The sequence below is a fragment of the Corythoichthys intestinalis genome, chromosome 16, assembly GCF_030265065.1.
Source record: "Corythoichthys intestinalis isolate RoL2023-P3 chromosome 16, ASM3026506v1, whole genome shotgun sequence".
NCBI lineage: Eukaryota > Metazoa > Chordata > Actinopteri > Syngnathiformes > Syngnathidae > Corythoichthys > Corythoichthys intestinalis.
Genome location: NC_080410.1, coordinates 8,558,451 through 8,584,659, shown reverse-complemented (window position 1 = coordinate 8,584,659; position 26,209 = coordinate 8,558,451). Strand labels below are relative to the sequence as shown.

Below are 26,209 nucleotides of genomic sequence, written 5' to 3'. Positions count from 1 at the left end.
GTGGTCGGACTTTTAGCAGCAAAATTAGTAGTCTGTTCCCCACTTCCACAACATTGATTTCTTTTTACATTACTTACAGTGGCTGCTACTGCTAGTGGTCGAAAAAAAAATCGAAGGGGGCGGAGGAGGTGGTATGTTGTCGACATGTTGCAGTTTTGTGAGGGATGTGAGTGCATGTGTTGGGGGGTCAAATCATCAGCCAATCAAACGTGCGTTTGAGGGAAAAAAAATTGACTGGCACATTCAGCAAGTCAAAAGATTGAAATGTAAGTCTGAACATAATGCAAATCACTTAGTAATGTTAGGGTCAATTCTATCCTTACAACATTTGGGAAGACGTTCTAAATTACCTATATTAACTAAAGTCATTATATAATGCAAATAAGGTTGCTTAAATGTTGGTGGGGACAGTTTTAGCATCCTGAAATGTTGGTAGTGTTATGTCCCTACGGTCCCTATGCAAACCTACGCCCATACTTAGAAGTACATTTTCCTCAAAAAGTTACTGAAGTAAATGTAACAGAGTAAATGTAATGCAGTAACTGCATTATTAGTGACCCAAATAAAACACTTTAAACTAAAATAAACTTTTTTTCTAAGGTTTGTGTGTGAAAATTAGGGAAAATAAATCAGCTGTTGCTTGTTTTCGATCCTTGTTTCCCCTAAGATAATGAATCGGTACCAAGTGACAAAGACAGCTATTGTCCACTATTATTACTAGTGAAGTTGCAAGGTTAGCATGTGCATTTTGGAATTGTGACAGGACAGCAAATCTTGTGAATGGTGAAGTTTTATTCTAGTCGCTCTACATAAAGAGAGAGTTAGCAAGAGATAAAGAGAAAGAGATAAAGAGAGTGCACAGAAGAGCTTCTGTGAAATTCACACAAAAAATATTGTTTTTACTCTTTATCATTTATAATTCTCCATGATGATGTATTCCAGTATGAATTTACAAGTGATGTTTACAGGTGTCATTTTCTAAGTATATTCAAAATAGTTCCTTAAAAGTCTTTGAGGAAGTTGTAGTTTACCCAAATTAACAATAAAAAAAAAAGCTTTTCTTACAGCAAACCATAAAGAAAGAGGTCTCATTTCTTTGGAGGGAGAGTAGATTCAAAAGTCTAGGGTTGTTTTTCTTTTGTTTTTCTTCTTGACAGTTGAAGTCCTGCCTTTACTTGAAGGTGTGGGAGGAGAGAAGGAGAGCTGGTGATATATTTTCAAACTCTCACCTGCCATGGAGGAAGAGCATGGGTTTCCCACCCTACCAAACCAAGCCCTGACCACTGACCTGTAATCCCATTGGGCCTAACAGGGCCTGATAATGACCCTTCACACCAATGAGTGAGTCGGAATACACCTCCTCTCCCCAAAACAGCAGCAGGGTCTTCATTATGTTAAACGTAGATAATCCCCCATCTCTCTCACGCTCAAATATGTATTTACTCACACCTGGTTACAAAGCATTAGTGATCATAACAATCATGACAAAATGAAACAAAACAAACATAAAACATAGTTACATCTGGGTTGCATGCCATCACCTCATTATTTATCATTAAATGTAATTAAAAATACATTTTTTGCCATTAAAAAGAGCAGGGTTGTCATCACAAGGGTGCATGTGGGTGCTTGTGTGTTCCAACATAAAACAGCTTCAGTTTATATGACAGTTTTGCAAAAGTAGAAATAATCAAACAAATTGTCATGAGTCTATAATAAAATGCATGGGTGCTTTTTGATAATATATATATATATATATAATTTTTTTTTTACACGTGAACATTGTTCACTCATCAGCTCACACAAGCAGTGTGTGGAGATATATATATGTTAACAATAAATATGCAGATAAGATGCAAAAAAAATATTATGGACAACATATTGCTCATCAGTCAGTGGGTGAAGCTGAAGCAATGGTTATTCCAAGAGTAAGAAAGGGTGATATGATGTGGTTGTTGAGCTTCAACTGAAATGCAGTCAAATGTAGTCATTTAATTTAAAAAAAAAACAAAGAAACAGACATTTTCATAAAAATGGTGGCTCAATTTTGGGAACTCCAAGCAACATCCTTCATTCTATTATAGAGAACATTTTGGTCTGGTGTGAAACTGCACATGAGTCACACCCTTGTCCATGCGCACCCCAGCCCTTCACCTCAACTGGATGACCTTGACATGTCAAATGAAGAAAAGGTTTGGTTCTCTTTGCTACCGCTATGGATATATATATATATCTTTTTTTTTTTTTTTTTTCTTTTTAATTTTTAGCTTGCTTTCTAAAAAAAAAAGTGTGTTCTTGTGTTATTATGGTTGAATTTCCCTCAAAATGCACAGAATCATCATCCTGAGATATTTCATTTAATACAATTTATCTCTGTGATTTCAAATTAATGAGTCAGATGTCTTTTTTTCCCTATTTTACCTTTTGCAACTGTACCTTTAGCACAGTAAAAGTGCTACAAAAGTATTGTACACACTATTTCATTAACCTAACAGAACTGGGGAAAAGAAAACAGTGATTGTTTTTTCCTTCAAGCTTACCCAAGGACTGCCATGCACACACAATACTTACCATGCCATCTTACCTGGCTCACATCATTCAAACATCCAAACATATGAAGGTAAACAAAATCAGGAACCCTGCTTGTCTGTGGTTAAAAATATTACCAAGAAGAGGTAACTGTGGTACACTAAACTATCTAGTGACTAGTGTGTGTAAAAATGAAGCCACAAAATTAACGGAAACCCATTTTACACCCAAGTGATCAAACTAGAGGGAGAGGGAGGAGTCCTGTTTTTCAAATAATGACTAGTACCCTGTATGTCATCTGCATGGAGTTCACAGAACAATAAGACATCTGCACCCAGTCCCCAACCCGGATGCATTTGATTATTTTCTCTCTTGTTATCCACCTACAGTATTTGCTATGTTCTCATTCACCTTTCGTTCTCTATTGTAGCAGCAGCTTCTGAACAGGACACTGATTTACTAAGGTCAGAGTTTCGATTGTACAAATGTTCTAACCACTATACTTGGCAAGAAAGCACACCCTCCCTGTCTAACTTTTTTAAAGAAATATAAACAACAAAATACTTTGTCTACAATGAGGAAAAATTGTTCATGCAAAAAAAAATCGACTGCCTTTTTTTGTTTTTTAGAAAGCATTGCTTTTTAAAACTGATTATTAGAAAAAGGTTTCAAACTAATGGTTGCTGTGCTAACAATTAAGCAACCACTTGAAGCTTTCAGGCGGATAACCGTGTCAGTATCTCTCATAAATCTTAAAGCGGTGCTTTGCTTTAGTCTTTCCTGCTCGTCTACAGTGTTGTCAGTCAGTCTTTTTACATATATTCATCATTCGGTAAACATTTTTCATTTGTAGAGCTTGCACTTTCCCTGTTCCCAAACTTGGTGTGAGCAACTACTTGTAAATGTTAAAATTCTAATTGTTGTGCCATTAAGCCCATTCACATCCATTTCTCTTATTCTTATTGTAGTTTGCCAACTTTACGCTAGCCACATTTACCACTGGGCTTGCTCATTGTGACGTAAGCAAGTAGTAGAAATATAGATCAGGAGGATAGGTTCAAAGACAAATCCAAACCTGTGTTGACTCCTCTTCACAACATTACTGCCATCCTCTTTGAGGTTTCCCCAGTTGTTCAATCACAACAAATCATCCCTATACTCAAACTTGCAAGCCTTCTCTGGAACCATTCTTACCACCAACATTGATGGACACAATAATTAATCTTAGGTATGGCACAATACATAATGGCAAAGTACTTTCTGAAACTGTCAACTGATTAGTACATGGCAGAGAATGGAGAAAAATCATGATATCACCTGTAAAGACAGAAACTGTACAGTTGCACCCAAATGGGTAATGGTTCCATCAGAATGCAATGTCAAGGGAAGAAAAGTGTGGCTATGACATCCCTTAGTGGATGACAAATTATAATACAAACTCAGAGAGGAGAACATATTAATTTCTGACTAAACATCTGACTCCAGACTAGGGATTTTTTTATACACCCGTCTATTGCTGAATTGAGCTGAGTTAAGGACGCCACGTGAGGCTGGGTATGCACTAGTCTTATTGGCAGAGTAAGGCATTACATGCTCCTTATTGTACATGTCGTTAGCTATCCGCCCATCCCGTGAGCAGTATGAGGTGGTGGATTTAACGGAAGAGCGGAGATTGTTCGCATCGTTGCGCGTTTTGATGGGGGCTGCTCCAAGGATCGCTGCTGGCGAAGCCACTGCCAGCTGTTTGTAAATATCAGAGGAGCTACGCCCGTGGATCAGTCTGCTGCTGGTGTCGTCCCTCAGTGAGTGGCTGAGGAAAGGGTTTTCCGAGCCATGGGCCGGGTACAGGGACTTGCTCCTCTTGCTCTCCTCTAGGTTGTGATTAAACATCATCGATTTGGATCCGGTGCCAAAAAGTCTGCCGGAGTAGGGACGTATGTTGAAGAGGTTCGCATAGTGGGAGTCAGATGTGGAGTCCAGAAAGCGATCTTTCTCCTTGAGGCTGACACTGCGCGCCGGTCTGCCAAGGTCTGAATCCTTAGGTTTTTCTAGCAATATGTTGTCAAAGGAGTGCTGACGGTTAAGCCTCAAGCGGTTTCTCTTCTGGACATGTGGCCCATCTGTTTGCGGCCAAAACAAACCAAACATCTCATCAGGTTGCTGCTGCTGTTGGTGATGGACGGTGGGGCTGACCAAATTATCTGCAAGTAGCTGGTCCTCACTAATGTCATACAGGTTGGCTGTGTGGAGACATGCCTCACACCGGTTATACGGAGAGCGTGTAGAGGAAGCAGAGGCAGATCCTGTTGGGGTGTAGGTCCCTGCCGGTGGATAGCCAGCAGTAACCTTTGACAAACACGAACGGCAATGTGTCTGTTTGTAGCGATCAATTGATTCATGCGGGGAAAGGTTTTTCTCTTTCAAACTGTAGTGTTTGGAGTAAGTTGGGTCCGGCAGAAGATCTGAATCTGTGTGATGCAGCGGTGATGAGTTCAAATGGATGATGGGCTGATCACATTTTCGATAATTATCACTGTGGTCAGAGTAGATTTCAGGATATTCTAAATCATCCGTAGCGAGGCCACGACTCTCACGGTAGTGTATGGGGTCCGAGTGCAAGCTCATCTCCCGGTCAGAGTCAATCGTGTAGATCTTCTCGCCTCCAGCTCGCCCAAGTTGGTTGGTTCCACCGCTGACCTGCTTAGTTTTTAAGTAGGAAAGCTCCACCTCACTACAGTCTCTTGGATATTTGGAAGTCACGGGTCTTTTTTTTAAATTGTCCTTGGATTTCAGGTGCTTGTTGTTTTCTGGGTCCTTGTAGGAAGCTGCTCTGCTGGAACAGTCAGAGATATCAGAGTGAGCTGTATCCTCGGGGAGGTAGCGCTGCGTCTTCATTGACATTCGTGGGTCTGGCATTAGCATGTCAGGCATGGGCGAGGATCCGGGTGGCACAGAGCGGAGTGTGTCGACAGACTTCTTCCACAGGGTGCGAGGCGGTTTGGCATTGGTCTGGACCGTGTCAGCACTAACTGCTACCTCTACAGAGTTTGGATTGGCATCATTCAAGGTGAGAGGATGCTGGCCACCTTGGAAGATGTAATTGTTCAGGTGGTCCTTGTGGCGGGTAGCAAGATAAGACTGCAAGTCGCCTGTATCGCCATACATCATATCTTTGGGCGCATAGCTTCGGTTGTCAGCATAAATGAAGTTGCCTTTTTCTGCCATCATGTCCATTATCATGGGGCCGGCTGAGTGCATGAACTCACGTTTGGGTGAGTTCATGTGAGAGCCAGCCAGGTTAGACATGTTGGTCATGTGCTTGGCTGACTTAATGAGCTTGAGCATCTTGTCTTGCGGACTAAAGTCCAGATCTGTCTTTTTCTTCATGTCGATGTGAACTCCATGGATGCAACTCCAGATACCCTGCGTGGCAATGGATTGATGAATATATGGCATGGGTAAGGGATTAAATTATATATTATTTATTTTACAGTTTGTATATTATTGTTATATAGTGAATGAGTTAGTCATCAAAAAATGATTGCGGTTTTAACATTGCATCATTAACTCATTGACTGCCATTGACAACGATAGATGTCCAATTCATTTAAACTAGGAGGACTGGCTGTGAATGTTCACATTTTAGTGTCATTGACAGCCAATTCATTTTGTTTGGGAGAGGGCAAATGGCAGCCAATGAGTTAAATGTCAAAAGAATATACAGCCCCACTGCAAGCACAAAAATAATCCTCAATACTAAAAGCTAGCCAATATCTATTTTCTATTAAATATGCAAACACATTTTACACTGTACATTTACCAGCTCGATGGGTATTTAGTTGGGTCATAAAAATGACTTTTAGGATTCTCTTTGGCCCATATCAGTTTCGAAATAGTAGCAGACGTAGTTAGTAAAAATTTTAGAACTGTTCACACAATCAAATCAAGAGTCCAAACACAATTGAGTCAGAGAACTATAACTTATGCATATCATCATGTTCTTACCCTGCTAATGGTGAAGAGAAGACCAGGCCTGCCTGAGCAGACCCCAGTGAAGCAATATCTGAGCCTCCAGTAGAAGAGATGCTCAGAGACAAACGTGATGAGTGATAGTCCCATGGCAGTGGCTAGCATGTAGAACACCCCTGCCATGTTGTCCACATCCAACTGACTGGACATCACCTCATTCTTCTCATTGTGGCAAATGCCAGTCAACCACTGAGCTTCCAATTCCTCCATTTCACCTGAAAAGCAAAGACAGAGAACACAATTTAAAACATTCCTTGAAATGCTTTAGTGCTCTAAGTCAGGGGTCCTTGATGGTTTTGAATGAAATACTCAGTAAATACAATTGAGGAAAAGCTCGACAACAAAAAACTGACATACCTAAATATTTAACAGTATTTTAAAATTTGCGTGCTTGGCTGCTTGGTCATTCAGAACGGCGGTTCTGCATACCTTTTTATGCTAGAGCATTTTTTACCCTGCAACAGATGATTTTTATACACCACCTCTGTGGTTATTATGATGGATATTTATAGAAAATTGCAGTTGGACAGGACAAGGTTTGAGAGGTGTGAGATAGAGAGGACCGGGAGTATATTAGACCAGTAAACAGTCAGTCAAAGTGACTAGCTATAAGAGAGACAAAATAAAAAATGAACAAAACGTTATATGAATACCACAAAGATACACTGGATTGGAGCTTAACATGTACAATGGGAATAATAAGTATTGAATGCGTCAACTGCTTGCTCAATACAGTTATGTCCAAAGCTGCAATTAAAAATAACATTTCTACCAAACGCAGGTAATAACTCAAATTATTTTGGTCCATAAATAATGATCATATGGAATTTGGTGGAATAACACAGGAAAAAAAGTATTGACTATCCATCATGAGATGTTTTGTCTTGTTTGACCTCTTGAAGACAAAACGACTTGTTTATAGGACCATCAATTTGCTCTAACCCAGCTAATGTTGGTTTGCACTGATTGGATGTGCAAGTAACAATTACTGACTGATTTCAGGTGGTATGGTGCATTTCCTTCCCAAAGTATACAGTCTTTCCATCGTGTGTTAAATAGTTTTTCCTGTGTTATTGCACTTAATTCTATATAATAGGGATGTACCAGTCCAATCATGTGATCGGAAATCGGGCCGATCGCGCTATTTTTTAGAGGATCGGAATCAGGTACAAAGGATCGAGTTTTTAATTTAAGAAATTTATTGGCGTAATACAGTGCTTCTGAATTATTTTCTGTTACGCCCCCCCCAAGGAAGACGTAAATGTTTCGCGCCCCCCCAAACTCTGCCGCCATTGTAAATAGTATCATTTGTCTATTACTATTATAAGTACGCCTCTGCCTCACATTGTATCCTTTTCTATTAAATAACTGAGATCAACTTATAAAGTATAACTTTATTAACATTGTTTTGTTTGTAACAGAAAATGTTTAACACGCATCAATTTGCCTGAATTAAAAAAAAAAAAAATCACATCCAAACTAAAAATACACTCAAGGTACATTTTTGACCATTTGATACTGAAAAATAAAATCAGTAAATACTAACAAATTCAAATTGATTAGAAACATTAACTCATGAGGACAATATGCCCAAAAAATTAAATGAAAAAAACAAAACTGAATAGAAGAAGAAGGAAAAAAAAGTGTCTTTGGACAGAAGGACAGTTTTTATTTTCGCTGCTAGCTGCTCCCAGTATCACCTCCAGTTTGCAATGATTTGGGGTTATACTGCACTGAGCATGCTAACAGTGCTCACTGGTTTACTGATATATCACTGACAAAGCGGGACGATTGTTGGCAATATTCGGCACGTTTTCGCTGAAAAACAACCAAGCAGCTTATCAATGAGATTGGGGTCTAAAGTCTTTAAGTGGCGTCTTAATTGATTTGGCTTCCGGCTGTCCGCTATAATCATTTTTAGACACAGTAAACAGTGGTCTTTCCTCGTCTACCACTGTATTAAATGTCAAAGCCAAAAGGCAAACGGCCCGGAAAACGCGCATTCTCGGCGGCCGAGGGAGAACCGTAGGTGAGGGCGGTCGTCGTGACGATCCTAAGCTGACAATGGCACTTTTCGGGCGGACACGTGAGAACCGGGAAGACAGTGGGTCGCTGCGTGAGTCCGGCCGGAAAACGGCTTTCGAAAACGGCGCACAGCTCTCCAGCTCTTCATTCATGAGTCTCTTCTGTGTGCTCTTGCTTACTTCAAAAATACTGCGCGCACTTTGAAAATGAGAGCGCCACTGCCACCCACTGAGTGGATGTGCAAGTACACTTTATTGTAGTACGGCAAGAAAAAAAAAAAAAAAAAAAAAAAAGCATGTTCCCCGAGGTCACACGCTCCACCCCTGGCATCGCTCTGCGCCCCCCTGGGCGGGCGCGCCCCACTATTTGAGAAGTACTGGCGTAATAGTTGGGATTGGTGATGGGGCGGGGTAGGGTCGTTCGCCAACGGGCTTACACTCACAAAGGATTCACACGATTACTGGGTTCTAGATCACAGAGCTGATTTGTGTACACTCTACCCCTTTCAATCACTTAGCTTACAGAAACCCCCACCCCCATCCACCTCTTATTCACCTCGAGGAATCGTTTAATTTTGCCAGCTCTAAGCGTCACATTTTGCCTGGACGACTTTTTATGCGTGAAAACGCGCCAACGTCACATGCATACAGGAAGCAGACAGAGGCGGCGGACATATTTGATTTAATTATATATATAATAATTAATATTAATTTAATAATGTAGAGGTAACGACGAAGGAGCTGACGAAAGCTTAGAGAACGGCAAGAAGAAATAGCAGAAAATGTGAAAAGTGTGGGCGCATTTAGAGCTGGAGACCAAGGGGAACACTGTTTCATGTATTCACTGTAATACAGAGCTTGCATAACAATACCCGGCCCCGGCTACCCGCGGCCCCACCAACACTTCTCCACCGCCGGCTGGACCCCGCGACTGATGACCACCCCCGAAACCCGGATCGAGCGCCACCGCACAACCCGCCAGCCTATCCCCCGCTCCACCGAAGGCGGAGCGATACTCAGGACAAGATAAAATGAAGTTAACGTACCGCTATTAAATAAGATGTTACTGTTCCTTACTAACGGGCCGTTAGCCCTGCGGAGTGCTAGGTTTCTATTAATCATGACTACTAACGTTCCTTTCATACAGGCTTTCTATAATCTGTGAAAAAAAAACACAAAATGCGCAGGTATACAACAGGTATCATTACATTTTAAACACTGCAAAAAACTCAAAATCCTATCAGGACTTACAATTTTGACTTAACTACAACCGCTACAAAAAGTATGGAATCACCAGTCTCGGACGAGCAGTCACTCAGACATTTTATCATGTAGAACAAACTCAGATAAAAAGCTTGAAAAAATAATGAATTAGTTCAAAACTCTTTAGCATTCAGAAACACTAAAAGAAAGAAATAAAAATTGTCAAGACTTCAGAATCTGCATTGGACAAGGTGTCAAGAGTCAGGAATCTGCATTGGACAAGGTGATGATGCTGGAACTTTTGTCTGGTGCTGTTCCAGTGATATTTACAAAGATGACTGCCTGAAGAAGACATCAAAATTCCCTCAGTCCTTGATGATATGGGGCTGCATGTCAGGCAATGGCACTGGGGAGATGGCTGTGGTTAAATCCTCAATAAATGCACAAGTTTACAATGAAATTTTGGACAGCTTTCTTATCCCTTCAATTGAAAATATGTTTGTCATTTTCCAAGATGACAATGCATCATGCCACAGAGCTAAAACTGTTAAAGCATTCCTTGGAGAAATACTCATGCAGTCAATGTCATGGCCTGCTAATAGCCCAGATCTCAACCCCATTGATAACCTGTGGTGGAAATTGAAAAAAAAAAATGGTCCACAGCAAGGCTCGGACCTGCAAGGATGATCTGGCAACTGCAATCAAAGAGAGTTGGCACCAAATTGATAAAGAATACACATCAAGTCCATGCCTCAGAGACTGCAAGCTGTCATAAAAGCCAGAGGTGGTGCTACTAAATACTAGAGATATGTTATATTTCTTTGTTTCTCATGATTCCATATTTTTTTATTCAGAATGGACTGATTCCATATATATTTCCCTGCACTTGCTCTATAAAATTAACATTTACTGACCACCAAAATGTTTTTTATTCATTTCTTTTAGTGTTTCTGAACGCTAAAGAGTTTCACTTTTGTACTAATTCATTATTTTTTCAAGCTTTTTATCTGAGTTTGTTCTACATAATAAAATGTCTGAGTGAGTGAACTGGTGATTCCATATTTTTTGCTAGGGGTTGTAGAACTTAAAAATAGCTTGACACAAACGGAAATTCAATTGATATACGTGGGAAAAACCTTTATGTGATGTGTGTTATCAAGCATAATGAGGTAATGAAATGAGGTAAGAAATAAGATTGTTTTTAATAAGATCTAGAAGTTGTTGTTTTTTGACTGTCTGAAAATGGATCAATATTTGGTGAAATGTATTGTTTTCTCATGTATATTTATAATTGATCGTTACCTAAAAAAAAAAAAAAAAGTTTTATTCGATTACTCGATTAATCGATAGAATTTTCAGTCCAACACTAGATTACCAAAGTATTCGATAGCTGCAGCCCTAGTGGATTATTTAAGTTAATACCAACATTTGCTAGACATTTAATTTGAATTTCACCTTTGGAAATAATTGCAATGAAAAACCAAGTTGATGCATTCAGTACATATTTTCCCCATTTTATATGGGTCAGCAATACTGCACCCTCTGAAGGAGGGACATGGCATAGATTTAGGGCAGGGACATGACAGGATAAGATTGGGACAGGGGCAGACACTGCGAGTGAGAGGGTAGTCCAGGAAATTCACAGTCATTAGAGCAGTGTATAGCAATCAAGTAGTCGCCCCACAAAACAATTATGGAAGGTAACAATGCACTAGCATAAGCGAAATTAGGAATACCTGTCAAATTGTATCATTGTTTACCTATACCAAGGGCTTCTGAAAGAGGTCGATATGCTTGAGAAGCAGAGTCCAGTTGGGTTTGACCCAGCTTGCATCGACAAACACTCTCACCAGTTGACCATTGGCTGGAGCCAAACCCCACTGCCCATTGAGCCAGAAGACGAGCTGTCCAACGCTGCCAGGTAAAGGATGCTGGGTCAGAGGCAACTGACAGAGGGGCCGCAGAAAGCTGCAATAGCCCAGAGATGGACCCCAAACTCCCTACAGCCAGCCAGAAGAGGCCAGCCTGATTTGTGATGTGCTAGTGTTTACTTAATTTCCCTTTACTATTATCAGTGTTGGAAAAGTTAATTTCTACATGAAGTAGTTCAAATTGGAGGTCACAAATTTTAAAATGAACAGTTCATAGTCCCTAATTGAAAATTTTGAACTAAAGTTCATAGTTTAAAAAAAAAAAAAAAAAACTTTTGTAGTTCTGTTCTTTCTTCTCCCCAATAATTGCTGCAAGCAATTATTGACAGTTGATATGGAACTACAGACAGTGATTATTTTATCCACTTTAACACTGAAACTGGCTCAGATTTATCTTAATATTCAATTTCAAATCCACGTCGGCACTAGGCATGTGCCGATATAATATTCAGATTGCCAAAATATCATGAATTCCCGGTCACACGGTATTGCAATTAAAACCCTCAAATGTCTTACTTTGAGATATCTGTTTAAAAAAAAAATTCTTTGAACAGGATTTTTATTTTTCAAAACATATTAACAAATTGGAAAATAAGTATAACGTTAAGTTAAAATAAAAATAAATAAATAAATAAAAAATAAATAACTGAAATATTCCAAAGAAAATTAAAATAAATGCATCCTTTAGATGAGCCTAAACCCGTACCCACAGCTCGACATTATTAACATCAGAACAAAAATAATTGAATCATTTTCCACAAAAAGCACGTGTGTATGATTCGGATAATGTTTACATTATACACACACTCTCTTTCACAACACAAACAGTTGCCAGAGAGAAATAAAAAACACCACATGTTTTACCACCGCTAGACACATTAAACACTGGATTAAACTCTCGGAGCTGGTGGGAAACGTTCATGACAGTGTTTTCTGACCTTTAATTTTGTCTAAATGCGAAATCATATTGGCAGTATTGACTCCTCGGCAGCCACCCTCCGCAAACATGTTTAACATGTCGGTTTGCCCTCCTCCTCTCAGCTGCGGCCGTCTGTCACTTTTCTGTAGCCGACGTATTCCCATACAAGCGATTTTCTTTTCTTCGATGGGGGAAAAAGTTCAAGAGTTTCACCTCCTCCAGCCATCGTGTTCTGTCTCACTGAAACTGAGCAACAACCGGTGGGGGAGGATTGAGCCTTGCAGCCGCCAGCCTAGGGATTTCTCCCTGCATTTTTGGAACATAAAAAATAGCTAATACAGTAGTGACGGCATGACTGAAAATGTTGGCGGTTTTGAAACCGTGACGTTTTCATATCACGGTATACCTTGGAACCGGTAATCGGCACATGTCTAGTACTAACTTGTTCATAAAACTTGCTTAAATGTTGGTACTGGGCTGGTGTTCTGCCAGATTTTGCATTACATCAGAAATCGCAAATTTGCGGTTCTACGCATGCGCGTAAACATTTAAAATGGCCGTGAATGCAGCAATTCCAAAGTAAACACCATAAACTTCCTATAACTTATACACATCCTACCATGTGCCTGTGCTCAACACGACTGCACACCACTCTCTCACTGTTAAAAGACCAAATGTGAAGTAATTTCATAACATGCCAAATAGGGTCACAATTAAAGTAATTAAACATTGTCCAACAAATAAAGCATGAAAAAATAATTTATATGTTGTATATTTGACAAAATAATCGCGTTTCTGAAGTTCGAGTCTGAAAGGGGACGAACCCGGAAGTGATACGTCACACCGAGAACAGCGATGGCAGCGCTCCATACGGCCTCCATACAAAGCCCTTCAAACAATGATTCAAACAGCGATATAAGCGATGGATCGAGCGCAAGGGAGGAGATCCAAGTTTTTGAAGAGTTGGAGGAAGAAGAGGAGGTTGGAATTTTATGTTGGACCGTACATGTATAAGCCAGACGCTAATCAGGATGCAAACAATGTGCCTAGACTACTTTACATGGAATGGAGACAAGACCCATCGAGATTACAAGATTGGTAAAATACAGGGTGTTATTAATTTCATGATTTGAAGATGCAGGCATTTGCACATAATTTCATGTTTTTGTCTATCTGATGACATTGTTTAAAAAAAATTATAATCAAACTTCATGTTCATTTTGGCAGATCTGGCAGCTCTCGTGCATATAAAATAATAATATAAAAACCTTGGGGGGAAAGAAGGAGATGAGTCGTTGATGGCTTTCTCCACTTTATTGTAGCAACAATAAGAAAACAAAATAATAGCGGACTGCCGCCACATTCGACCGCAAAGTTTTGCTTCTTGCTCATCTCCCCCTCGCCTCCTACTACTCACAGCTCTCCAGTCTCAGCGTCTCTTAAACGAATCGTGCACAGTGTCTTGTTATGAGCTTTTTGTTGACAAAGGTATCGAACACACGTCATGCAGACAACTTCGTTTCTTTATTAACACATGGAGCTAACAGTACAAACACAGCTTGGGGCTCTCGGCAGGCTGTGCGGAGCAATAGATAGAGCCTGTGCTTCTCTACCACACTCCCGCGTCAGGTGACCAAAACAAGAGTAACGTTGCGTGCACTTCAGGGTGCCTGTTAAAACATTATATCAGAATATTACACGCAGTTAGGACATTACAGTATAAAAAAAATAATAATATGCATAAATTCATTTACACAACAAATCCCAAGAATTGCATGTAGTTCATGAAAATTAACATCATATGAAAGAGTCGGAGATTTGTTGGTGCACTGAGAAGCTGGACCAACAAATCACACTCCTGACATTAAAAAAAAAAAAAAAAAACTTGAAATTTGCGGCATCTTGGGAGCAAGCAGCCAGGATCAAACGGTATTTCAACATGCCAAAAAGACTCTTGCATTTACTGTCTTTTTTCAAAAAGAAGGAAGATGGTTCAAAACGAGTCAGAAAAGCGCATACAATTGTGGTCAAAAGTTTACATACACTTGTGAAGAACATAATGTCATGGCTCTCTTGAGTTTCCAGTTACTTCTACAACTCTGATTTTTCTCTGATAGAGTGATTGGAACAGATACTTCTTTGTCACAAAAAACATTCATGAAGTTTGTTTCTTTTATGACTTCATTATGGGTGAACAGAAAAAAGTGATCAAATCTGCTGTGTCAAAAATATACATACAGCAGCGCTTATATTTGGTAACATGTCCCTTGGCCATTTTCACTTCAATTAGGCGCTTTTGGTAGCCATCCACAAGCTTCTGGCAAGCTTCTGGTTGAATCTTTGACCACTCCTCTTGACAGAATTGGTGCATTTCAGTTAAATTGGATGGTTTTCTGACATGGACTTGTTTCTTCAGCATTGTCCACAAGTTCTCAATGCGGTTTAAGTCAGGACTTTGGGAAGGCCATTCGAAAACCTTAATTCTAGCCTTAATTATTAGCCATTCCATTACCACTTTTGATGTGTGTTTGGGGTCATTGTCCTGTTGGAACACCCAACTGCGCCCAAGACCCAATCTTCGGGCTGATGACGTTAGGTTATCTTGAAGAATTTGAAGGTAATCCTCCTTCTTCATTATCCCATTTACTCTCTGTAAAGCACCAGTTCCATTGGCAGCAAAACAGCCCCACAGCATAACACTACCACCACCGTGCTTGACGGTAGGCATGGTGTACTTGGGGTTAAAGGCCTCACCTTTTCTCCTCCAAACATATTGCTGGGCATTGTGGCCAAACAGCTCGATTTTTGTTTTGTCTGACCACAGAACTTTCCTCCAGAAGGTCTTATCTTTGTCCATGTGATCAGCAGCAAACTTCAGTCGAGCCTTAAGGTGCCGCTTTTGGAGCACGGCAGTCTCTCAGTCCATGGAGATGCAAAACACGCTTGACTGTGGACACTGACAGCTGTGTTCCAGCAGCTTCTAATTCTTGGCAGATCTGCTTTTTGGTGATTCTCGGTTGAATCTTCACCCTCCTGACCAATTTTCTCTCAGCAGCAGGTGATAGCTTGCGTTTTCTTCCTGATCGTGGCAGTGACAAAACAGTACCATGCACTTACTTACTTAAAAACAATTGTTTGCACTGTTGCTCTTGGGACCTGCAGCTGCTTTGAAATGGCTCCAAGTGACTTTCCTGACTTGTTCAAGTCAATGATTCGCTTTTTCAGATCCAAATATGTATATATTTGACGCAGCAGATTTGATCACTTTTTCTGTTAACCCATATTAAAGTCATAAAAGAACCAAACTTCATGAATGTTTTTTGTGACAAAGAAGTATCTGTTCCAATCACTCTATCGGAGAAAAATCATAGTTGTAGAAATAACTGGAAACTCAAGAGAGCCATGACATTATGTTCTTCACAAGTGTATGTAAACTTTTGACCACAACTGTAGAAAAGAAAGAAAAAAAGGAAAGTCCCACAGCATGGCAAGTGGGCATTTGCGTTTTGTTTTCAGCACCATTTTTTGCATAATATAATGCCCTTAACTGTGTGCGGGCCCGTGAAGGGGCCATCGGACAGCAGAGTGGTGACGTAGCGGGAAGTGAGGAGAAGAGTGTGGCGTGAGAGCGAAGGTGGCGGTCGCATGTTGCAGCAGTCCGCTGTTATTTTTGTTATTTGTTATCTAACTGTTGCCACAATAAAGTGAAGGAAGCCATCATTCACTGCTCTCCTATCTATTTCCCTATTCCGGCTATTACAATATGTTCCGGGACCTGTCCACGTGCTGTCATCCCTGCGCTGTCATATGTACTTTGCGTTCTGGCACCTTATGATTTACAAATTAAGCACTGTTCCACAACAGTTGGCAGCTCTGCTTTCACAAAGTCATCAGTCATCTATCCAAAAATCACACTTACTTTTTTGCAACTCCTTGATCATAAGCAGACCGGTTGAGGAAGCAGGCATCTTCGAAGTCTTTGTAGCAGAGAACACGACTCGATGATGGCGTGAAATTCATTCGCTTAGTGCGAACAAAAGATGTCCATTGGGCATGGCCCTGCTATCCTTCAGCCACTCATACAACTTTTCTTTAGATTGAGAACAATATATCGCCACACACCGCCGTGACATCTTACCGAGAAGCAATGCAACAATACTGTGTGTATGGCGGATTTCCCTCGCAGTTCTCAGTGTGACATAATTTCCGAAGATTTCCGAAGATTGTCGAAGAAAAGCATTTTCGTTGTCAAGGCCGTTGCTATGGGTTAAACAAAGAATCTGGAAGGGTTGCGTTAAAAAAAATAATGAAAATATGCTTATAATTGTTTAGCCATTGATATTATTAAAAAACATGGTTGGCCAACCTTGCTTCACATTTGTTCTTTAATGTCTTCCCTGTGCCGGTAAACATTTATTTACACCATATTCATATTGTAAATGTATGTTTATGATGTAACTTGTTTATTTAGCACCTTTGGATAATATTAAGAGTCCTACTGAATGTAAAAGAATGTTTATTCGCCACCTTTAAAGCTTCGTGAGCAAAATCTGTCAGAACACCGGGTTACAAGTGCCGTCGTCTCCTGTGTCCATGCTGCCGTATTGGCTAAAACAACACAGCTGTGACAGGCAGCTTTGGTTGCCAGGTTGGATAGTTTTCTGCCCTTAAGGTTTGTTTTTTTATAGTGTTTTTAGCCTTTGGCTTTAACTGCAGTGTTGTCTAAAAGGCTGTAATTCTAGACTCATGAACGAGGAATATGATGCGTTCATGCACGTTCAACACTGAATATTATGACTACCAGGTTCCCAACATAGGATGATAATCCCCACTCAATAAAAATGTGGATTAAGTGTGATGTCATGTATGCGTATCATTTCTCTCTGATTTACTCTACTGATGAAATTCATTGATGGTCTTGGTCAAAGGCAAAGGCTATACAAAAATGCAGTTCAGTTTATGTACACAAACATATACCTTTTATGACTGCAGGAAGGAATCTGTTAGAAACGTTACACACTTTGCTCTCTTTAAGGCAGCCTTTTGTGGTTAGAATAACATCAAAAGTCTATTTATAATTCACTGCTTCGCTTTTGTGTTGTCAGCAGACAAGGCTATAGATAAGTGTGTGGGTATGTGCGTGTATGCGTGCGTGTTCTTGTGTCAAAGGATTACAATGCTGGCAAGAAAAAGTGCAATCCGTTCCCTCAATACCATATTCGTTTCACGTGAGAATAGTGCTTTTGAATGTTTCTCACCATCTCCAATAATTGCCAGAATAGCCAGATCCACCTGTCGTTTCCAGTAGGAGCCTTTTTGGAGCGCAATGCCATATCCAGTGGTGGCAAAGATGTACCTGAATGTAACAAGGTCCAAACGTACGCACATGAACACAGACACAGTTTTTTAAGAGTCATCTTGGACTTTGTTTGTCCAAATTATGTCTATATTTATTGTATGTTTAACCAATGCAAGTGAATTATTGTTACATAAACATGCATTGGGAATTACATACTGTACTGTTTTGCTCCAGGGCTCCCTCTAGAGTCGTACAAATTAAGAACAGTAAATGCACAGTACGTTTGGGGGAGGGGGAGCAGGGTGAGACATATATGGACTAGCTAGTCCACCAGTGATATAGACCACCAATGTATGATTACTTGTCGTCATTGAAACCTCTAGAATAATCTTGAAAATATTATTTCACATTATTATTGTTGCTATTGAGACAGCATTTAACACACTGTGTATGTCATATCAGAGCCAGTGATGGCAATATGGACCCAACTCTACACAACTATCCAACACTATCTATTTATCTAGTGTATGGGTTTATCAGATAACAGATAAAAAATAGAAGTAAAGTAAAAGTTAAAATGCATTTTATTAGTCTTTAGCCTACTGACAATGCATTTAAAATGTGAATAAAGACCTATGCTATCTGAGCAAAAATGAATCTTTTTGTCAAAAGAGTTTGGCGAATTTGCATTCGGGTGCGTGTTAGTGATGCTTCACAGCCTTGATAATCAATCTCAAGAATGAAAATTGACTGCTCCAACAACAGCAACACAGACTAAATATTCAATGAATACCATCTCTGTGCTGCAGGTGATTGTTGTATATCCTTATAAGTGGCGATAATATCTTTATTAAGAAGGTAAAGATTTAATTAACGTGTGCAAAAATATAGTTTGACAAAAATAGAGTAAATTTTTACTACGTCACTGTATTTGAAATGGATCTCAAATGAAGTTTTAGCATCAGTATTGCCAGCCTTAGTTAAAACAAGCAGACAGAAAAACATATACTGTATATATAGACGCAGTTACCCGCTTCCAATGGTCACCAGCTTACATCCCTCATCTCTGCCTGCCATGTAGTTCAACACTGCGGCATCATAGATGAAGGCATCCAGTTTACTGCAAGGAAGGAGCATCAGACACAAGGGAGGGGATAAACACAACATATGTGGGGAATTAAATTGTTCTTGCTGACAAAAGAAACCCTGTCCAAGAATGTTCTCTTTGTAGAGACCAATTCAGTGCTAAATCATCCCCAAAAGGACTTCAATCCAAAGTGCTACCCAACTCATAGAGGACACAGAGAGGAGATGCTGCAGTTCAATGCGCACACTTCACTGATAATAGGGCCTTGGAGGCACCTGGACAAACAAATTTAGACAAACACAAACATTCACACCATCTTTTTCTCTGTCTCTGCCTTTGACCTCTCGCTTACACACACACATCCACGCAAAGCCTGGGCCCTGACATTTTCAGTGTAACTGATGCCATCACGAACACACATACGTACGCATCCACACGGAGCCCTGCTAATAGTGTAGTGACTGCCTGGCATTTACGGATTGTCAGATCAGGCCTTTAACAAAGGCTCACAGGCAATAGTTAAGCTTTGTAATTAGCTTAGGCCAGCAGCGGTTCCATCCTCATGGAGACAGTGAGTCTAACATGTGGGGGTCGGTATGTGACTGTTCGACTATCAACGTTTTAAACAAACGCAGGAATACAGAGTATTATTTTATGATTTCATGTATTTTAAGCATTGTGTTTTCTTGTGGTAGCGTTAGAGCAGATTGTTGATCTGTTGACCACATTAGTGACATAGCGTATTTAAACCACCCTTAATGTATATTACTACGTTTAAGTATTTTCTTAAGGCATTCGTAGTCTGTTCTGCACGGAAGTACTTTGGTTGTCAAATTTGCCTCTTATAGACATTTCGCTGGTGTAGCATTTTTTTGCCAGAACACCGGTTCTGACCTACTCTCGTCTCGTCTCATCCCGTCTTTCCTGTTTATTTCGCTTTTGCTGCTCGTGTTGTGAAATATCGACAATGCTATCATGCTCATTAATGTTTCTCTCATGATCAAATCGAAAGGGCTGAACAGATGACATATATATGTCCCTAGATTAATACTCTGGAAGCCCGGCAGCGTAACCCAGTGACGTCGCCGCCCTCCACCGTCAAAACAATCGTGACCTACGAGTTAAACTAATTTTACAAATTGTATTAAAACGAAAACATCAAGAGGGGTTTTAATATCAAATTATTTTAACTCATAATAACATTTATCTTTCAAGAACTACAAGTCTTTCTATTTGTTGTTCCCTTTAATGAATGATTATTACTAATAAATTTCAAGTAGACTTCTAGGACACCATACTGTGATCCCTCGCTATTCACGCTTCAAACTTCCTCGCGGGTTTTTTGTCAATTAAACAAATGAATAAATTAATAAAAATAGCATTTTATTTAAAAATGTTAAGATATATATGTATATATGTATACACACATGCATGTACAAATCATTTTCTTTTATATTTCTCATATATATTCCAATTATTATGTTTGCAGTGCTTAAACCATTTGTAAAAGTCTACATATACTTACATATAATGATTGTTTTTTGTTTTGATTTGTTTTGTTTTTAATTATACCTTGGAGAAAAAAAAGAAAAACATGTTGTCTTTTATATATCTCTTTCCAATGCTGTTAAATATAAATAAATACATTGTTCACAAAAAAAAAAAAAAAAAAAAGAAAAAAAAAAAGAAAACAAAGTACCGCCTGTACTTCGCGGATTATAGATTTTCGTGGGCGGGGGGTGGGGGGGGGGCAAAAAATGAGGAATCAATGTATATAAAACTAAAGAAGAATAACTATTTCAAATGTACATCTACAAATTACCACTTAACACTGGACCTGGATGACAGGACCAAGGTGATGTAGCTAAACACTAAGCCTTGCGGAATACCTGATTTGGTGGATAGAGTGACAATATTTTGAGTTGAAAGAAAAGAGTAAAGTAATTTAAGGTATGCAAAATCCATATGCCATAGGATCCGTAACTAGGTTAACTACATCCATGATAGCGTTGATCCACGGCCACAGAACATTCATTGACAGTGTAGCTGGACCAAACCTACAATTGAGGATTATTATAATAAGAGAAGCTTGATAAACATATTTGCTTAAAGATATTTAGTTTGAGGCTTTTCCCATTGTGTAATTGAGTCGAACCATAGCCAGATTCATAGCTTCTGGTCAAGAGCACGGATGAAAAAAAAAAGACCATCCAGACTAGTTCTATTTCATCCCTGCTAACCGCCAGAGGCGGTGCTGAAAGCACTGAATGATCCCTTCGCGCATGCGCAGTGCGAGTATTAATACCAAAAAAGTCACCTGTGACCCCAGGTTGACCTCCTGCCGGGGTATAAGTTCCGGCGTCAACCTCGTACCAGCCCCTTTTTTCTTCTCGCGTGGCAGTTGCTACTTGTGTCGCGTATAGCCTTGTTTGACTTTGAGTCGGAGCTGCGGGTTCGCCCTCCTAAGGCTGCGTCACTCTATTGGCAATCGGGAAGTCTTGGGCTTTTTTCTTGTTTCATTTTCCGGACTTGGGACTACTGCCGACCCGCGCCGGTGACGGCTTCGTGCGCGACCCCTCTCCCGGCCGGCGGCGTCTGTGTTGGGTGAGTGATCACGGCTGGCTCGCTGTTTGCGCGGCCGCCGGCTCCGTTCGCCCGTTTGATTGTCCCCGCCGGCGCGTTGCTCGACCGCCGCGTCGGCTTCCGTGCCGCCCTGTTTGGCGCGCGCGGGCATTCGCCGTGTGGCGTCGCTTTTCCGCCGCTTGTGGGCGATCGGTCGCTGGCCTACCTTTTTCGCTAGCTTACCTGTGGTTAGCCTTTTTTTGCTAGCTTACCCGTGGTTAGCCTTTTTCGCTAGCTTACCTGTGGTTAGCATCTTTGCTAGCTTGCCTGCGCTGGCCGTGTAGGTGCCGTTCGCGCCACCTTCCCTCGGCTCGCTGTTTTCACGGTCGCGTCGCGATGGAGGGCTCTCACTGCTGTGTGGCCTGCGGTTCCCTCCTTGGGCCGTCCGACACCCTGAACCGGTGTGCGGCTTGCCGTGGCCTACCTGACGACCCACGCGGGGGGTTTGCGGATGTTTGTTCGTCCCCCTCCCCCGTCGTGCTCGGGGGCCCGTCCGCATCTGAGACGCGGCCCCTTTCTGGGCTTAGGCGCTCGAAGCGTCGCGGTCCTTCGGCTCCTCCGTCCGGCCCCCGTCCGAAGAGATCGAAAGTTGACGAGCTGCTCGCCTCTGATGTCGAGCGGCTGCGCAGGGAGGTGGCTGAGTTGCGGTCTCTATTGGGTGACCGTCCCCCGGGTGACTCAGCGGCTGCTTTTGACCCGCGTTCGCCTGGCATGCCCGACCTTGACCTGGAGGCCGATGCCGTCTCGCTGGCGGCTTCGGCTTCCATGTTCCATGATGACGTGGGTGAGTCGGCGTTTGTGCCTTCGGAGCTCGGCTCCTCGTCCTCTGCGCTGGGCTCGTCAGCCGGCTCCCCTGACGCTTCCATACTGACGGTGCTGCGCGGCGCGTTGGCGCGTCTACAGCTGGACTTGCCTCAACGGCCCGCTTCGGCGCCGGCGAGCGCATTTTTTCGGCACCAGCGGTCCGCCCCGAATTTTGCGGTCCCTGCTTCGGCCGACTTTGTTAGGGAGCTCCATGCGGGCTGGAGGGATCCGGCGGCTCTCTCTCGTCTTTCGGCCGATGGTCGGGCTCTGGCGGCCATGCATGATCCGGCCGCTGTGGGCCTGGACCGCATGCCGGGTGTTGAGCCCACCATTGCATCCCTCATCGTGTCCCCTGAGGAGTCTCTCCGCCCGGTTGTGCGGTGCCCTCAGCCACAGGGTCGGCTGACGGATGAACTCATTCTCCGGGCCTATGGTGCCGGTGCGCGTGCTGGGCGCATCGGTAATTCCATGGCTCACCTCTTGTTGGCCCTCTCGGCGTCCTTGCCCGAGAGCGGTGCTGACACCTCTGCCGTGGGCTTCTGCGACGCGGCGTTGCACGCGTTCGCCCTGGTGACGCGGGAGCTCGGGCGGACGATGTCCTATCTTGTGCAGGCTCGTCGTCAGGTGTGGCTTGCTCAGTCCCCCCTGACTGAGCCTGCCCGGAGGATGCTCCGTGACGTTCCGGTTGAACCCGGCCATCTTTTTGGCTCGGCGGCGGTGTCTGCCTTGGAGAGGACTATTTCGGCCCGTGCGACCAGGCAACAGCTGTCGGGCCTGCGTCGGGGCTCCGCTCCTGCAGGTGGGCTGGGGGCTCCCTCTGCTGGTTTTCGTCCTCGCCGTACGGCGCACCTTTCCCCTGATGGGGACTATGGTGCCCAGCCAGCCTCCCGGCATTCAGCCGATTCCTTTCGTGACCCCGCCCGCTTGCCTCCACGTCGGGCGCAGGCGGGGCCTCCCGCCCGCCAGCCCCCCAGGGCCCGTCGGGGCCGGAGGGGCAGGGACTGAGGCCGTTGGGCCGGCCGTCGGATTTTTTTCCCACCAGCAGCTCAGGTACTGGGCTGCTCGAGTTTCGGACCCCTGGGTGATATCCACCTTGACCCATGGGTACGTGCTCCAGTTCCGACGCCGACCCCCGTGTCCCGCCGGGTCCGGGTGACTACTGTCTCGGACCCGGCGAGGGCTCTGGCTCTGAGCCGGGAGCTGTCTTCTCTCCTGGCCATGGGGGCCATCGAGCCTGTGGATCCCCGGGCTTGCCCCCGGGGTTTTTACTCAACTTATTTTCTGGTTCCGAAGAAGACCGGCGGTTTTCGGCCGGTTCTGGATTTGCGGGGCCTCAATCGGTACCTGAAGGTACTTCCGTTCCGCATGTTGACCGTCGCGGATGTATTGGGGGTGGTTGCCCGGGGGGAGTGGTTCACCTCCGTGGACCTGAAGGACGCCTACTTTCATGTGCCGGTCGCTCCTCGCCACAGGCGGTTTCTCCGTTTCGCCTACAGGGGTCGCCACTGGCAGTTCAGGGTGCTCCCCTTCGGGCTCTCCCTTTCCCCGAGGGTGTTCACCCGTGTTGTGCGGGCTGGTCTGGCTCCCCTCCAGTCGGTGGGCATGAAGATTCTGCCCTACCTCGACGACTGGCTGCTGTGTGCGCAGTCGCGCGCTCAGGCGTACGGCGATACGGCAGTCCTTCTTGCCCACGTGGATCGCTTGGGCATCAGGGTGAATTTGGGGAAGTCATGTCTGGTTCCTTCCCAGCAGGCGACCTTCCTCGGGGTGTCTCTGGACTCGGTGGCCATGTTGGCTTGACCGTCGTCCCGTCGGGTGGAGGCCGCTCTTCGCCTCCTCTCGCATTTTCCGGTGGGTCAGGTACGTCCGTATCTGACGTTTCTGCGTCTTTTGGGCGTGCTGACGTCCCTGACCGCGGTCGTGCCCCTTGGTCTTCTCTTCTTGCGCCCCCTGCAGCGGCGGCTGAAAGGCTTTCGCCTGGACGCCAGGCGGCACCGGCGACGGTTACTGAGAGTCTCCGGCCGGTGCGCGGTGGCCTTGGCGCCGTGGAGGAACGGGGCTTTCTTGTTGGAGGGCGTTCCATTGGGGGTTGCCCCAGTCCGTCGCGAGGTGGTCACTACGGACGCCAGTCGCTTGGGATGGGGTGCCGTCTGGCAGCGCAGGGCTGCTCGGGGCAGCTGGTCTCTGCGGGACCACGCTGTCCACATCAACGTCCTGGAGCTGCGTGCGGTTCACCTGGCTCTCCGGCACTTTTACCCTTTCCTACGGGGAAGGCACGTGCTGGTGCGTTCAGACAACGCTGCCGCCGTGTACCACATCAACCACCAGGGGGGCACGAGGTCCGCTCATCTCTTGGAGGCCTCCCGCCGTCTTCTTGTGTGGGCGGCCCCTCGTCTTGCGAGTCTGCGGGCCGCCTATCTTCCCGGCCAGTTGAACCGTCTGGCGGACTCCTTGTCCCGCCGTCGCCTCCCGCCGGGGGAGTGGCGCCTCCATCCCGAGGTGGTGCGCGCGATTTGGGGAGTTTTCGGCCAAGCCGAGGTGGACCTCTTCGCCTCCCGGGAGTCGGCCCATTGCCCTCTCTGGTTTTCCCTGGGGGAGCGCTCCAGCCCTCTCGGTCAGGACGCGCTGGCCCACCCCTGGCCGAGGGTCCTGCTCTACGCCTTCCCGCCGCTCCCTCTGATCTGGCTGACGCTTCGGAGGGTGTCTTTGGAGGGGCACTCATTGCTGCTGGTGGCCCCCTTCTGGCCGGCTCCCCTATGGTTTCCCCTGCTGCGCAGCCTGTGTGTCGGCGAGCCTTGGTTCCTCCCCGAGAGGCGGGATCTACTGTCCCAGTTGGGGGGCCAGTTATGGCATCCCGATCCTCGCCGTCTCCGCCTGCACGTCTGGCCGCTGAGGGGACCGACTCGCTGTTTGACGCCTGCTCGAGTTCAGTCAGGCGGACGCTTTTGAACGCCCGGGCGCCCTCCACCCCCGGCTGCAGTACGCTGGCCGGTGGAGGTTGTTCGTGAAGTGGTGCGGGGACCGTGGGGATGACCCGGTGAGTTGTTCTGTCCCCACTGTTCTGGACTTCCTACAGTCCCTCCTTGATATTGGTCGCTCTCCGTCCACCCTCAAGGTCTACGTCGCTGCCATCTCTGCTCATCACGCCAAGGTCTCTGGTGGATCTGTGGGGAACCACGGCCTGGTCGCTACATTCCTCAAGGGGGCTATGAGGCTCCACCCCCGCAGGTGTCCTCGCGCCCCGGTCTGGGATCTGCAGCTGGTGCTTGACAGCTTGTGCCGCCCCCCCTTCGAGCCTATGGATGCGGCCGGGCCTCAGTGGGTCGCCCGCAAGGCGGCGTTCCTGCTGGCCGTTGCCTCTGCTAAGCGGGTTGGCGAACTGCACGCACTCTCGGTTAGCCCGTCGTGCATGTTTTGGCACCCCGAGGGTTCAGGTGTCACACTGTGGCCTAACGTTGCGTTTATGCCCAAGGTGTTGGCTGGCTCCCGTTACAATCGTCCCTTACGCCTTGCTCGTTACCGCCCCCCGCCTGGGGAGGGTGGGAGCAGACCGGAGCTGTTGTGCCCGGTGAGGGCCCTGAGGCTTTATGTGGACTCCACGGCAAGTTTTCGTAGGTCGTCCCAACTTTTTGTCTGCTACGGGGCACGTGGTCGGGGCTCTGCCCTCTCCAAGCAGCGCCTCTCTCATTGGGTCGTTGATACTATTTCTTACTCCTATCAGATGGCTTGTCGCCCCCTGCCGTCGGGTGTGCGCTGTCACTC

General features: G+C 44.4%; 1 protein-coding gene across 2 annotated transcripts in view; it reads right to left on the bottom strand.

Annotated features, from left to right (window-relative positions):
- Positions 1-774: 774 nt before the first annotated feature.
- The window catches only part of grin2aa (glutamate receptor, ionotropic, N-methyl D-aspartate 2A, a), a 311,778-nt gene continuing 286,343 nt past the window's right edge, over positions 775-26,209 (bottom strand). For both annotated transcript variants that reach the window (XM_057861597.1, XM_057861596.1), the window contains 4 exons: positions 18,965-19,054; positions 17,894-17,991; positions 6,535-6,773; positions 775-5,952 (listed from right to left, as the gene is read on the bottom strand). In XM_057861597.1, coding sequence (XP_057717580.1) covers positions 3,997-5,952; positions 6,535-6,773; positions 17,894-17,991; positions 18,965-19,054 — 2,383 coding nt within the window. In that variant the 3' untranslated portion in view covers positions 775-3,996. The remainder of the gene's footprint in view (positions 5,953-6,534; positions 6,774-17,893; positions 17,992-18,964; positions 19,055-26,209) is intronic.